The sequence below is a fragment of the Eleginops maclovinus genome, chromosome 23 (assembly GCF_036324505.1).
Source record: "Eleginops maclovinus isolate JMC-PN-2008 ecotype Puerto Natales chromosome 23, JC_Emac_rtc_rv5, whole genome shotgun sequence".
NCBI lineage: Eukaryota > Metazoa > Chordata > Actinopteri > Perciformes > Eleginopidae > Eleginops > Eleginops maclovinus.
In genome coordinates, this window is record NC_086371.1 from 7,975,935 (window position 1) to 7,989,627 (window position 13,693).

The 13,693-nt window shown below is 41.0% G+C and overlaps 1 protein-coding gene across 2 annotated transcripts; it reads left to right on the top strand.

Moving 5' to 3' along the window:
* The first annotated feature begins 335 nt into the window (after positions 1-335).
* slc30a9 (solute carrier family 30 member 9) lies at positions 336-11,792 on the top strand. Of its 2 annotated transcripts, none has more exons than XM_063876550.1 (18): positions 336-473; positions 891-1,040; positions 1,876-2,067; positions 2,593-2,640; positions 2,817-2,916; positions 4,760-4,852; positions 4,991-5,073; positions 5,892-5,953; positions 6,228-6,295; positions 6,805-6,963; positions 7,115-7,250; positions 7,747-7,786; positions 7,875-7,946; positions 8,613-8,720; positions 8,892-9,057; positions 9,392-9,521; positions 9,978-10,091; positions 10,250-11,792. In XM_063876550.1, exons 2-18 carry the CDS (start codon positions 932-934, stop codon positions 10,292-10,294), a joined length of 1,725 nt encoding a protein of 574 aa, XP_063732620.1. In that variant the 5' UTR covers positions 336-473; positions 891-931; the 3' UTR covers positions 10,295-11,792. The 2 variants fall into 2 exon arrangements, with proteins under 2 accessions (XP_063732620.1, XP_063732621.1); XM_063876551.1 differs by having other exon boundaries at positions 5,895-5,953.
* The last annotated feature ends 1,901 nt before the right edge of the window (positions 11,793-13,693 follow it).

Genomic DNA, 13,693 nt, shown 5'->3' on the forward strand with positions numbered 1-13,693 from the left:
TGTATTCGCTGAACAAAAAAATAAAAGTTCTATATGGATTTGGAGCTCAGCCAATGATTCAAGGATTTCTACATTTATTATATCACAAACAGTTGCCCTTAACAGTTTTTTCGTTTGTGCAGCATACGTCACCATTTTTCTAAATTGACTTGTTCCCAATTCTGAAGTAAAATTGTTAAAGGATACATTTCATTCACGCTTTAAATATATTTGTAGATGATAAGTAGGGGGGACCAGGGACGTGAACATTAGATGACCTTGTTTGTACAGCGGTATACAGACTATCGCGATACTAGTAGACGTAACCCTAAACGGATTACGCTCTCACGAGAAGACAACGGGACTGGGCTCGTCACAGGTCACGTGTGTGTGTTTGTAGCACTTACCTTACGTCCATAGCGGCGTATCATCAGTTTGACCATACATTCTCAAAATGGATACAGAACATGCAGAACAAACTTCGCAATAAAAAGGTATTGGCACTTCATTTGAATGACCTCTTCCTAAAATACTCGTCATTAAGTTCAGTTGTTTTTGAGTAAATAAAATGTTACACGGCACTTATGGTGGGTAACAGTGTTAGCTTAGCATGCTAGCTGGTTAGGTTAGCCAAGTTGTTGGCTCTGTAACCGCCGGGGTTGGTGGCGCTGCAACTGCGTTCCTGTTAGCCGGCCGGCAATGGCAATATTTGATGAGCAAACTGACTATTACTGACAAACAGAAACCAATGCCAGCTGTGTAAATAGTTTAGTTTGTTGGTAGATATGTTAACCGTACTGCTTGATCAGATTGTCAGGTGCTGACATGTCTCCATGGCGTTAATCTGTTTGAACTGGGTTAAGTTGACATGCTAACCTAACGGAGACCGGGCTATCCTCTTCTCTGCACAGCAAGTTCCAGCACTTCGGTACCTTGCCCCGCTACAGCGAGGATGTTCCCTAGCCTGGCCCACCGACCATGGCATGCCTTCTGCAGGGCGTCCATGCAGCACAGGGTGCCCCTGTCGCAACGCTCCCCGAGGCTCCCTCAGCTGTGCTACGGTGAGTACACTTGTACTTTTATCTATCCGGAGATTAATATCTATTTTATTTCAAGAGATATCGGAGAACAAGACATATACTACATAAAGTAGTACGTACATAGGGGATATCAAAGAATAAGCAGTTGCTGGACTTTGTACTGTTCGTAGATATTAATGATCTGAGAGATGTGAGGTAGTTTGGAAGATTCATCAGTAGGCTGTAAATCACATGCATCTTCACAGCACATTATTATATCCAAACAGTGGTCAACAATATATAATCTCAAAGTCTGCAACAATTTCTGTTTTGAGATTAGTTAGGGGACTACTGTCTATATGGGAAGATATTATATGCCATTTTAACACATTTACATTTGTATCTACTCTCAAAAGCAACTCAAATATGATTTCACAATTGTATAACTAGGCTTTTACAGACATGGTAAGAATGACAAAATATTAGGAATAAAAGTAGACGTCCTATTGTTAACTAGTGCCACATTAGCCATGTTTAAGTGCAAATGTTTTTTAGGTGGACACATACTTGCTATAGGTATTTGTAACTAAATATACAGTATATCTCGAAATCAATATGTATTGATGTTTGTATTCATGATACTGGAAAGTTGGTCCTTGAATTGATACAGATCCATGAATTACACCCTTATTAAATAGTAACGCTTTAAAAAATAACATTAGATGGATGTTTCTTCTGGACTGTATCAGAGTGATATTAGAGGTTAGCCGAAGCATAATGTACTTTATGGCTCTTACTGCTCTGCTTTCTTTTGAACCATAGTTTAATATGCATTGCACTGAATCAAACAAACTGTTGTCACACAATCTGTTGGCAGGTTGGCAGAGTGCTGGCATACACAACATGTGGTTCGGCCTTCCAGACTGCCGTGTTGCTTCTCTAGGGCTGGGAAAGGTGCAGTACTACTCTACCTCTGGCAACAGTAAAGATGATCCCCCAAAACCTGCGCCAGGTGATGCTCCGTCAGCACAGCAGGTCCTGTCTGCTGCTTCCATCCCAGTTTCAACAGGTGAATAACTTTCAAGATATAACAGCGGTGTTTAGATGTTGGATGTCTGTCAATGGTTGGCCTTGGTGTCATTGCGTTGTGTACACTAGCTTTTAATACTTTCTATAAAAGCACCAGACTCAGTAGTTTCTTACTCTTTTTTTTTTACACTGATATGCTCAGATATTTCTCCAAACCTTTTTGTAGGAAAGATGAACCTCCTTCTGTGGTGGAAAAGTGACTGAATTTACCCTCTGCAAATAAGAAAACAATTGAACTTACACTTAATACATGCCATATTTATTTTTGGGTAATATTGGACGTTTTTAAAATTTCTGGCCAATATAACGCCTTTATCTGCTGTTACCAATCCCATGCCAATATCATTGTGCATCCCTGTCCCCTTTTTAAACTACTCAAAAGCAGTTGTCAGCTTGCCCTGTCAACACAAGGACATAAAAGATTTTGAGATGTTTAGAAAAGTCTATTGTAAGAGTTTCTCACTGGTTAACGTCTTTGGTTACATTAAAAACCTTTCTTTCACAGAGTCAACACCTCAGGGGCTGACGAAGGCTGAGACAATTCAGGTGAAAGGTAATGAACAACCTCTGTGCATGTTTGACATTAAACTGACCTGCTGCCTTACACTATATTTAGCTTTTATTGTTATTATCTTCGTAACGTGTGTGTCGTTTGGTGGCTTGGTCAAGATTAAAGGCAAATGAATGCAGATTAAACTCTTCATATTTTCCCTCTGTTGTCACATGCAGTTCGGGCAGTCCTGAAGAAAAGGGAATATGGAGCCAAGTACACAATGAACAACTTCATCACAGCCGTCAGAGCCATGAATGAGTTCTGCCTCAAACCAAGGTACCTCCTGTTCCTCAAACTAACTGCATTTCCTGTAGAATACACAGCAATACTGATCTGTCACCGTGACACATTTGAATTATCAGTATTAAAAGGGGCTAAAACAGTCAGTAATTGATCCTTAAGTTTTTTGACAGAATAAAAGTTCAATTATTCTTTTAATCAATTAATATTTTTAACATTTTTCAAGCAATTTCTAATGAAAAAAAAAAAGGGTTCTGAGTCCAGCCCCTTAAATGAGATTATTTGCAGGTTTGGTCAGACAAAAATAAGATCTAAAAATGCCTAATTTTGTCTATAAAAAGTTATTTTAAATCGCTTAATTTCACCAAAAGTCTGCAGATTCTCGATACTGGACGAAATGATTTGGTGCAGCCCTAGTATTAAAGCAGCGTGCTCACTCGTACCTGGATGGATCGGGATGCACTGTGAGAATCACCTTCTTTGATTTCTCTATTGCATTCAACACGATCCAGCCACGGCTTCTGAGTGACAAGCTGCAGGCTATGAGGGTAGACGCGTCCACCATCTCCTGGATTACCAACTACCTCACAGACAGGCCACAGTATGTCCGGCTGGGCAGTGTACTGTCTGATGTGGTGGTTGGTAGTACAGGAGCTCCTCAGGGGACTGTGCTGTCTCTTTTCCTGTTCACCTTATACACCACTGACTTTCAATACAACTCAGAGTCATGCCACCTGCTGACATTTTCGGATGACTCTGCAGTGGTAGGGTGTATAAGGGATGGACGGGAGGAGGAGTACAGGATTGGAGGATTTTGTGGAGTGGACGGGGGAAAATCATCTGCTCCTGAATGTGGCCAAGACCAGAGAGATGGTCATTGACTTCAGGAAGAAGAGGACGTCTTCACTGCCCCTGTGCATTCTGGGTGAGGATGTGGCTGTGGTGGAGGATTACAAGTACCTTGGAGTGCACCTCGACAATGGACTGAACTGGAGAGCCAACACTGACGCTGTTTACAAGAAAGGGATGAGCCGACTCTATTTCATGAGGAAGCTGAGATCCTTTAACATGTGCAGCAAGATGTTGGAGATTTTCTACCAGTCTGTTGTTGCCAGTGCACTCTTCTTTGCTGCCGTCTGCTGGGGGGGCAGCATCAGAGCTGGTGACACCAGCAGAATCAATAAACAGATCAGGAAAGCTAGTTCGGTCATCGGCATAAAACTGGACCCTTTTGAGGCTGTGGTGGAGAGGAGGACCCTGAACAAACTGTTGTCCATCATGGATAACCCCACCCACCCTCTCCACCTGCAGCTGGACAGACAGCAGAGCTCCTTCTCTCACAGACTGCTCCAGCGCCGCTGTCACAAGGACAGGTACAGGAGAACATTCCTGCCCACTGCAATAACTGTACAATGATTCCCCTCTGGCTGGCAGACAACTCACTGCTCCATAGCCTCTCTGTAAACTGGACTTAACATGCACTCCTTCACATTTAATATTGTACATTTACACTATGTTATTGTTGTTATTATTATTATTGCCTTTTTGTACATTTGTTTATTTCATTTTCATTCATTTTTATTTTAACTTTATTTTTTTGAGTTCTAATTATGTGTATTTGTTTTGCTTCTCTTTGTATTTTGCTGTTGCAACGCAAAAATGTCCCTGTTTGGGATAAATGAAGTACTTCTGATTCTGAAATGCTCATCTGGTCAGTTCAACCATGTTCAATACTAGCTGAGATGCTGGCAGACACACATTCCTTTGAGTTAATAAGCAGGCTTGCTGTTGTGGTTAGCTGATTTAAGACTGCCTAACGTCATTTAACTCAGGTCCTTCTAAATCTTTTTCTCCCCTCCTCCCCCTTCTATGTTGACAGTGATCTGGAACAGCTCCGGAAGATCAGAAGACGCAGCCCCCATGACGACACCGAGGCTTTCACTGTGTTTCTGCGCTCAGACGTGGAGGCCAAGTTAGTACTAAGCACTTCTGAAATATAAAGAATACAAACACCAGATCACTTTAACAAATCCTTGCACGGTCATTTGCATTCAAAGGTTCTCTATGACTTTTGTTGATGCATTTATTTCTCTCTGTTTCTCCCTGTTAGAGCTCTGGAGGTGTGGGGGAGCCATGAAGCTCTAGCCCGAGAGAAAAATCTCAGGAAAGAAGTGGAGAGAGAGTACCAAGAGAGTAGGTGTTTGGTTTTGCTGGCATCATGTCTTTGGAAATGTATTAATGATTTTGTAAGCAGAAGTTCAACATTTTCTTTCCGGCAGAGAGTTTGATGAGAAGATCGAAACCACTTTCTCGTTCTATACAGCAGTTTACCTTAGCTTAGCACAAAGACTGAAAAACAAGGGGTAAATACTTGGTCTGAGTTCACTAAATTTAACTAAATATAATCAAACAAGCACATCTCTTTTTTTACAATTTAAAAGTAATATCTCCTTCAAACTTCCAAATCAAAACCCAGTGAAATAATAAAATAATTCTACAGTTTACTCTGGGGTTATGTGCTGAACTATTTCTTGGCCCTGACCCTTTTCTAGGCATTCTGCTCCATCAAGCTGCTGTGCGTGGCCAGGAATTAGTCCGACATAAAACCTTCAATAAAATAAAGAATTGTATTTACCATTTGGTTTGATGTACTGAATAATTAAATTGGGTATAACATGATAATTAGGCACATGCTATTATAGACAGAGCCAAGCTAACTGTGTTCCCCTGTTTCTAGTCTTTATGCTCAGCTAAACTAAGGGGCTACTGGCTGTCGCCCTATACTGTACAATAAAAAGTGCTGTTTATTTTCCCTCTTACTTGCTGCCAGAAAGCAAATAAGCGTGTTTCCCAAACTGTTGAACCATTTCTGTAATGTTAAAACAAAGCTCAATATGGAGAATGTGTCCATATTTGTATAACCTGATTGTTTTAATACTGTTGTTAAGATTTCGATGTATGAATTATTGGACATAATTGGCTAATTTGTGTCTCTTATTGCTGACAACAAGCAGATATTTTTCGGAATCAGCAGCTGTTGAAGGAATACAAAGACTTTTGGGGAAACACTAAGGTGAGCGCTTTTCTTTTGACAATATAATAAATTCTCCACATAGTGTTTTATATGTGAAAGATAAAGTGATGTCATCGTGTCTATTGATATAATATACTCTGCTAGCTTTGTTTAATCACGTGTATTCCCACAGTATCTTTCATGACATAACATAAACTGCAAAAGTGTTTCAGTATTCCGAGTTATGTGTATATAAACTATTTATATTATATAAATATATATTATTAATGATTGTTGCCTAATGTCCCTTTTTCTTTTTCTTTGTTCAACAAAGCCTCGATCAGGACCGAGGGCGCATTTCCTACAAGGACCAGGAAAGGTAGTCATGGTGGCTATTTGCATGTAAGTTCAAATACCCTCACCCTGAACTACGTGACTTTATACACTAAGTGGGGATATTGCATAATGGCTTTAATACACATGAATATCCTCTACTGAACAGGTTGGACACTTGCTAGCAAAGATTTAAGAGTATGAAATCTTGTATGAGGCCCTGCGTGGGACCTTCTCTCACATGAGATTTTGTGGCCAATTGAATTAGGATGATTGTGTTAGAGGACATGTGCAGTCACATGAACAGCAGCACGTTTCCTTCACTTATGTGCACAAGGAAGCACGGGACTCGTGAGTTAAGAGTCGAGCAGAGGTCCAGATTGTGTTTAAATACCGTGATTCAGGAGCCTCAAAACAGAAACATTTGAACTCACTCAACTACTCAAAATAGTTTAGTAATGGAAATTTAATCTAGCCAATAAATCTATAGACGACTTCAGTGAGAACCAGGGCTGTGCTAAATAAACCTTTCATTGCCCTTGGTGTGCTTCATCTACTCTTTTTTTCTCTCTCTGCAGCAATGGGTTGAACTTCATCTTCAAACTCCTGGCTTGGGTTTACACCGGATCAGCCAGCATGTTCTCAGAAGCCATCCACTCTCTGGCCGACACCTGCAACCAGGCTCTGCTCGCCCTGGGGATCAGCCAGTCTGTCCGCAACCCAGATGCAGGGCACCCGTAAGTACCTTACTATACTTTAAAAAAAAAAACGGATCAGTATGACACCAAAGAGTCAAAATAAAGGTCCAAGTTTGCGGATTTAGAATTAAGTGTACCTCAATCTATTGAAGAACCATCCCTCCTTTTGTTGACCCTCCGTCTTTTCCAGGTACGGCTTCTCCAACATGCGCTACATTGCCTCCCTGATCAGCGGGGTGGGCATCTTCATGATGGGAGCGGGCCTCTCCTGGTACCATGGCATCATGGGCCTGCTGCACCCACAGCCCATACAGTCTTTGTTATGGGTGAGTGTCTGTTGTGTTGTCTGTAATACAGGATACATGAAGCATGATTGTTATGACCTGGCTCAAAAAAGGCCACCACAAAGGAGAGACACACCATGTCAATGGTCACAAAAGATATTTTTATTAAAGTAAGTCAAATTAAAGAAGTGCACAAATAAGTAAAGGATGAGGTGTGGACGTCAGTGGTATCAGTAGTGTAAGTGCAGTGTGAGGGTTGCATGGACGTGTATGTGTGAGGGTGTTGAGATGTACAAAGTAGAACAACTAAAGTAACAGTATACCAAACCAAAACCTGGTGCCTGCAGGAAAGAGCAGAGAGGAGCAGAGAAGAGAGTTAGTGTGGCAGGGAGACTTTAAGTAGCTACAGGGCACCGGGGCCAGGTGCCCTGAGTTACTGCAATCAAAGTTAGACATCCCACAGCCACACCCTCTCCAGATAAACCCACAGGGGCATCACAATGATAATGACCCAACAAATGGTGTTTCTGTGTTACAGGCCTACTGTATTTTGGCCGGCTCTCTGGTGTCTGAAGGAGGTATTTTAATAAGCTTCTACATCATTGATGACAGTTTGACATAAAAAGATTCTGTACTCTAACATCTCTTTGTATTTTCTCCTTCCAGCCACGTTACTAGTGGCCATCAATGAGATAAAGAGGAGCGCCGGGATACATGGAGTATCTTTTTATGAATATGGTATGTAATACTCAAATATTTTTGCTATTAATTGTTGCATTGGACGCCATTTTCACATTATTGATCAGGGAGAGTATGATTTCTAACTGAACGCACATGATGCAAAAGTGTTAGCCTCAAACATAAGAATGGCTCATGGCTTTGTTTTGATCTGGTCAGATGAGAGGTCAGGCAAACAGCCAAGTCGATTCAACCTATATAGCCCAATATCACATCAACCCTTTCAACGGCTTTACGATATGTTCAGCATACATGACTTAACAGGCCTTACACCCATGCTTCAAACACGTTCCTAATATTATTAACAGAGAAAAAAGGGCATAAACCCTCAGGGAGAAGGGAGGAGGGGGAGTGAGACACACAACTTCCTCTCCACCATTATGAGGACAGGCTAATCAAACAAACAAAAGCAAAAGTCTTCTCACAGAGATAGGACACATAGAGGGAGCGAGAGAAGGTCCCAGGTGTCAATGAGTATTTTTTTGTGACTTCAGAGACAGTATCATTCAGGCAGAGTTAATTAGCACGTTATGAAGAAAAAACGCTCAGTCAGAAGAAACGAGGAAACAGACTTTTAACATCATTTCAATCAATGCCAGTCCCTGAAAGAATAAATCTGGCTGTTGAGGATATGGCTGATGTTGACTGTGTTGTTTGTGTGTGCAGTAATGCAGAGTCGAGACCCCAGCACTAATGTGGTGCTGCTGGAGGATGCTGCTGCTGTGTTAGGAGTCATCATGGCCGCCAGCTGCATGGGGCTCACCTCACTCACAGGTAGAAACATCGAGACATCTTTACTAAATTGATTATTAATTCATGCAAGAAAAATAGTCGTGAATAAACTTTTTCTCATGTTTCCTTACTGTGGTCGCTAACGTGGCAATGACCCAGATTTATTTAATGTTCACTCTTTTCGTTCTATATCTTCTCCCCTGTCCTCTGCAGGTAACCCTTACTACGACAGTCTGGGCTCTCTGGGTGTGGGCACCTTGCTGGGCACCGTCTCAGCCTTCCTCATCTACACAAACACAGAGGCTCTGCTGGGTCGCTCCATCCAGCCCGACCGTGTGCAGAAGCTTACCGAGTTCCTGGAGAACGACCCTGCAGTCAGGTCAGCGAACAGACACACTGCGGCGCTCACACTGATGTCGATGGACAACACTCAGGCTTAAAATAGATTTACTGGTGTTTACATGTAACCGTCTTTAGACCTGTGCACGGAGCAGATCAAAGTGATTCTGGGTAATGCCGCTTTCACAGCATGCGATTAACAAACTTCACTTTGAGACGTTAAACAGTGTGGTGTTAAATCTGCAGTATATGATTTTCTAATCCTCTAAAAGTACCAAGTAATGTTTTATTTTCCTTGACCATGTTAGAGAATGATTGTTTGTCTACCTACCAAACCTGAATATTTCCTGATATGCATATTTTCTTACGAGCAGGGCCATCCACGATGTGAAGGCCACTGATCTGGGGCTGAGCAAAGTCCGCTTCAAGGCTGAAGTTGACTTTGATGGCCGAGTGGTGACACGGTCTTATCTGGAAAAACAAGACATTGACATGATCCTTAATGTAAGTTGTTTATTATTTTTATACTTCCATTGAAATACATATGTTGAGTGTGAGTTTAAAACTTTAAATGTTGATCTCTACCTTTTTTATCACTGTTATTGCCTACTATTAATCAAAGGCAATGATCACGTCTTTGATGCCAACATCACATTAAGGAGTCTTTACAGAGTGAACAAAATGTATTTGTCTCCAAACTATACATTTTTATGTACCACTTTGACTGTTTGACCAAAAAAGGCCTCACAATGCAGCTTAGACGGTGACTTTTAACACATTTGTTCCCACAAACTGAATGGTGAATTCATAAATGACCCTCTTCAGTCCGGCTAAAGCAGTTCTAATTTTTTTGCAACAGGAATCTTGTCAAACCTGAACTTCACTCTTGAAATCATTTGCAAGACTTGAATATTCATATATAAAGCTTACCTTTTATCTCTATTTCCTTTCTTTCTGCAGGAAATTCAGCTGGTGAAGACCCCCGAGGAGCTGGAGAGCTTCATGCTGAAACACGGGGAGAACATCATTGACACCCTGGGAGCCGAGGTGGACCGCTTGGAGAAAGAACTCAAGGTACTATAATTATAAAAATGTTATCATAAAAAGAATAAATAAATAAAGGAACTCCTATTTTTACCATTTCAGCATGATATTCCTTTATGTATTGAACTGTATCTGCACAGCAAATACAATTAAGGATTTGCATGTAACCTGGCTTTGTTCCTCTGCAGCAACGTAACCCGGAGGTCCGTCATGTAGATTTGGAGATCCTATAATAGCTGGCGGGTGTTTGCTGAGGAACATCGTGCTGTAACAAGAAGAGGATAACTTGAAAGGAGGGTCCTGTCTGCCTTCACTATTTGCCTCCAATCCTGACCACCAAGAACAAACCTCCGTCTCTGTACAACTCAAGTCTTACTGTAGAACAGACCACAACCTTACCTGAGGACAGTGATTGGGACATTATTTTGCTTTCTTTGTGATGCTTGAACTTCCATTAGCTGAGAATTCATCCTGCCAGAGAGGCACCTTCACATCTGAGTGTGAGTGTTTCTGGCTGAGGACTAAGAACTGTCATTGGTCTCCTTGACTTTAAAGATACATTTAAAACTGTGTTGCAGTTCACATAATCTTCTGGTTGTTTGATTGAACTCACATTCCTGTGTGAATGTGTTTGGATTGTGGTTGAAAACAGAAAAGTATATCAAGGAACAGGACCAGTATCATTTACTAGACTTGAACTTCACTATGTTGTGACGCTTGAACTACAGTGCTAGTGTTTCCTTAATTAGTACAAAAGGAAATCTGAGATACATATTCAAACAAGATTTATTTAACCTCTAGACAATATTAGATGTCAATTTTCTTTTAATGTAAAAACTGCAGAACTGAAAACAGCACAGTGCCGCTGCAGGTTCTACAATGAAGAGAGTTTGTGATGACTAGATTGTATCTGCTATTACACCGAGGAACATACAAATTAAAAGGGGTGAGAAAGACTTCCTTTTATTATACGCTAGAGTGAATTGAAGTTAAATACAGTAGCACTTATTAAGCATTAGCTTTTGCAAACAAATAGAAAACAGGGTGTATCACTTCAAATCAATGTATTCCTGCAATATTATGAAGACAATTTGAGAGTCTGACTAACAAATGTATCAATTATCCATTTATTGGACATGATGATCTTTATATAATGTCAAATTGAACGTGTGAACATAGTTCCAAGCCAGGAAATGACATTAAAGGCAGTGGCACCTCTCTCTTACACTTCATTACTCTCTGCCAGCTCTTAACGTTGATGTTCTCATGAGGTCTGGCTGATCAGCAGGTGGCCATTAGTACTGCTCCAAAGATGAAGTGATGGAGGGATGCACAAGTGTAAATAAGATATCCATATTGAAAAATGATTGGGCCAGCCCCGTCTCAAACAGGTTTTTAATAATTCATAACGACACCCCGGTACAGTTTGTATCAAATGATCAAGTGAACTATCTCTTACTTGGTGTTACTGCTGAATAATGTGTTTGCTACATACAGTGACTTTGCTTTTTGCTTTTCATTCTGCATTTACTTCCGCCGGTCACAGCCCGGGAACACCTGCTGTTTAAACATGCTCCTCTTCTTCAGGAGGTCGGGCCTGGAGAGCTCTGCTGGGAGGGTGGATATATATTTTTGAAGGTGTTAATAGTGTAATATTTCCCGTCGGTTGTAAACATGTTGCTGAAGGAGTTGGAATAAATTTGTAATAATTTATTAAATTATTTTGCTTTCCTTTTCTGTCAAGTGGTCAGATTTCATTTACATGTTTGCTGGTTATCAAGATGTTGCAGGTCTTGTAGGAGACCATACCAAGATTATTACCCCAATAAATGCCTTTTGGATGCATCGATGATCTTCTGGAACAGCACAAAGTTGTTTTTATTTGCTTTTGGATTGGAGGCCTATCTCCTGTTTAAGCTCAGATGGTTGACTGGAATGTAAACCCAAGTCCATTAGATGCTGCAGTTGTAGGGAGGAGAGAAGGGGGGAGCACTAGCCTGTACGCTGACGTCAATAAAAACAGTCATTTCCAACCAGTCTGCGCATTGACCGACCGTTCAAAACATTACGCACAGCATCGCGGCTGGACCCACGCTATAGACTACTCGACTGAAATATTTTTTTTCACCGATCCCGGAGAGCGAAGACAATGCGGACAAACACCATTGCAGGTTTTTACACCATTGAATGTTGTCTTAACATTTTGGGTGTTGCGAGCATATCAGTGTCATGTCTCGTCATACCATTCCCAAGTCACTTGTGCCAGTGCCCATCTCGTTTCCTTTCATGTCTCCCCCACCTCAGATAAAGAAAAGCATCGCTTCTGCTCGTTGATTTAAATTCTAAAAAAGCAGGCTGATTTGGCTCATCAATATAAAGGAAACATGCCTGGGGACGCGCCTGGAGATCAGCAAACACATCCTCAATCCTTCCGCGCATCACATTGTCACTTTCACTGTTATACATTGCTTTATTTTGTGTTGGATTTTTACGAAAATGTGTAATTTTTTAAAATTAATTTTCGATGCATGCTAGAGGGTTTTTTTCCCTGTTGTCTTCGTCTCCAGCAGCCCACAGAAGGGGGCGCAGTAAACCCGCACAGTTGGGGTCTCATATTTTCACGCAACCTCCCCTCCATCACCACAAGCCTGCGGTTACAAAATCCCAAACCCCATTACTCTTCGGTGCGGAATTGAATTAAAGAAACGAGATTTTGTGCAGCAGTGTCCATCTCACATTACCAATTCAGAAAAAAAATCATCAAGCCTTTTTTACGCACCGTTTGTGTTTCCCTTTTATTTCTTTCTGAAATAATCGCTTTTGTTGCTGTTTCATTCACAGGTGCAGGAGCATCTAGAGCGACCAGTGTTTGATGGCAGGGGGAAAGGTCTTCGTAGCGGCGGATGATCATCGTTATCATCACACTGCTCTACGCTTTTAGCCTCTTTACAGTGCTGCCTTGTGTAATCATGTTCAAGCAGCATTGTACAGGGCTATGACAGCATAGAGAGCTGAACTGCGTTTCTCTGACCCTTTGGATGGAAGCCACCACATGACATCATCCGTTAAAAACACTAAACGGCCAGGATTGCATGTGAGAAATGTTGACAAAAGTCCCTTGTTTTAAATTGTCATGGTAATGTCGTGTTAAACTGAAATGCATTGCTTTGTTTACGGTTTGGAAGAACTGGAGCACATTTAGTTCTCCTTGGGTTGAATTATTCAATGCAAACCTAAATCCCTTTGCAGCCAATACATTATTGAACCAATTAGTCACATTGCATTGGATTAACACGTTTTAACTCTACAGTATTACCATTGCATTGGAGCCAGAGCTAAGCATCCCCCTTTTCCTTTTTTGATTTTGGAGAAGCTAATTTCAAAACAATGAAGGTTCACAATTGCTTGGTTCTTTTCTCACCATGTATGGAAAAATAATAATTCTGTTTTGCTGAACAAAACAAAGACCATAGACTCTCGAGGCATATCTTTTTTATGACTGAAACTGATTACCATTTTCATTATGGATTTGTTGCCCGGTGTATTACAAATTCATGAAGCCAAATTTGACATTTTCAAATGTCTTGTCTTGTTTTTGCACAACCAACAGATGGAGATATTCAGTTGCCTAT

Bases quoted from the DNA above. Each gene is read 5' to 3' on its own strand.
- slc30a9 (XM_063876550.1), top strand. From the start codon at position 932: ATGTTCCCTAGCCTGGCCCACCGACCATGGCATGCCTTCTGCAGGGCG. The intron at 2,068-2,592 runs GTGAATAACTTT...TTTCTTTCACAG, and splicing joins TTCCATCCCAGTTTCAACAG to AGTCAACACCTCAGGGGCTG. The intron at 2,641-2,816 runs GTAATGAACAAC...TGTCACATGCAG, and splicing joins TGAGACAATTCAGGTGAAAG to TTCGGGCAGTCCTGAAGAAA.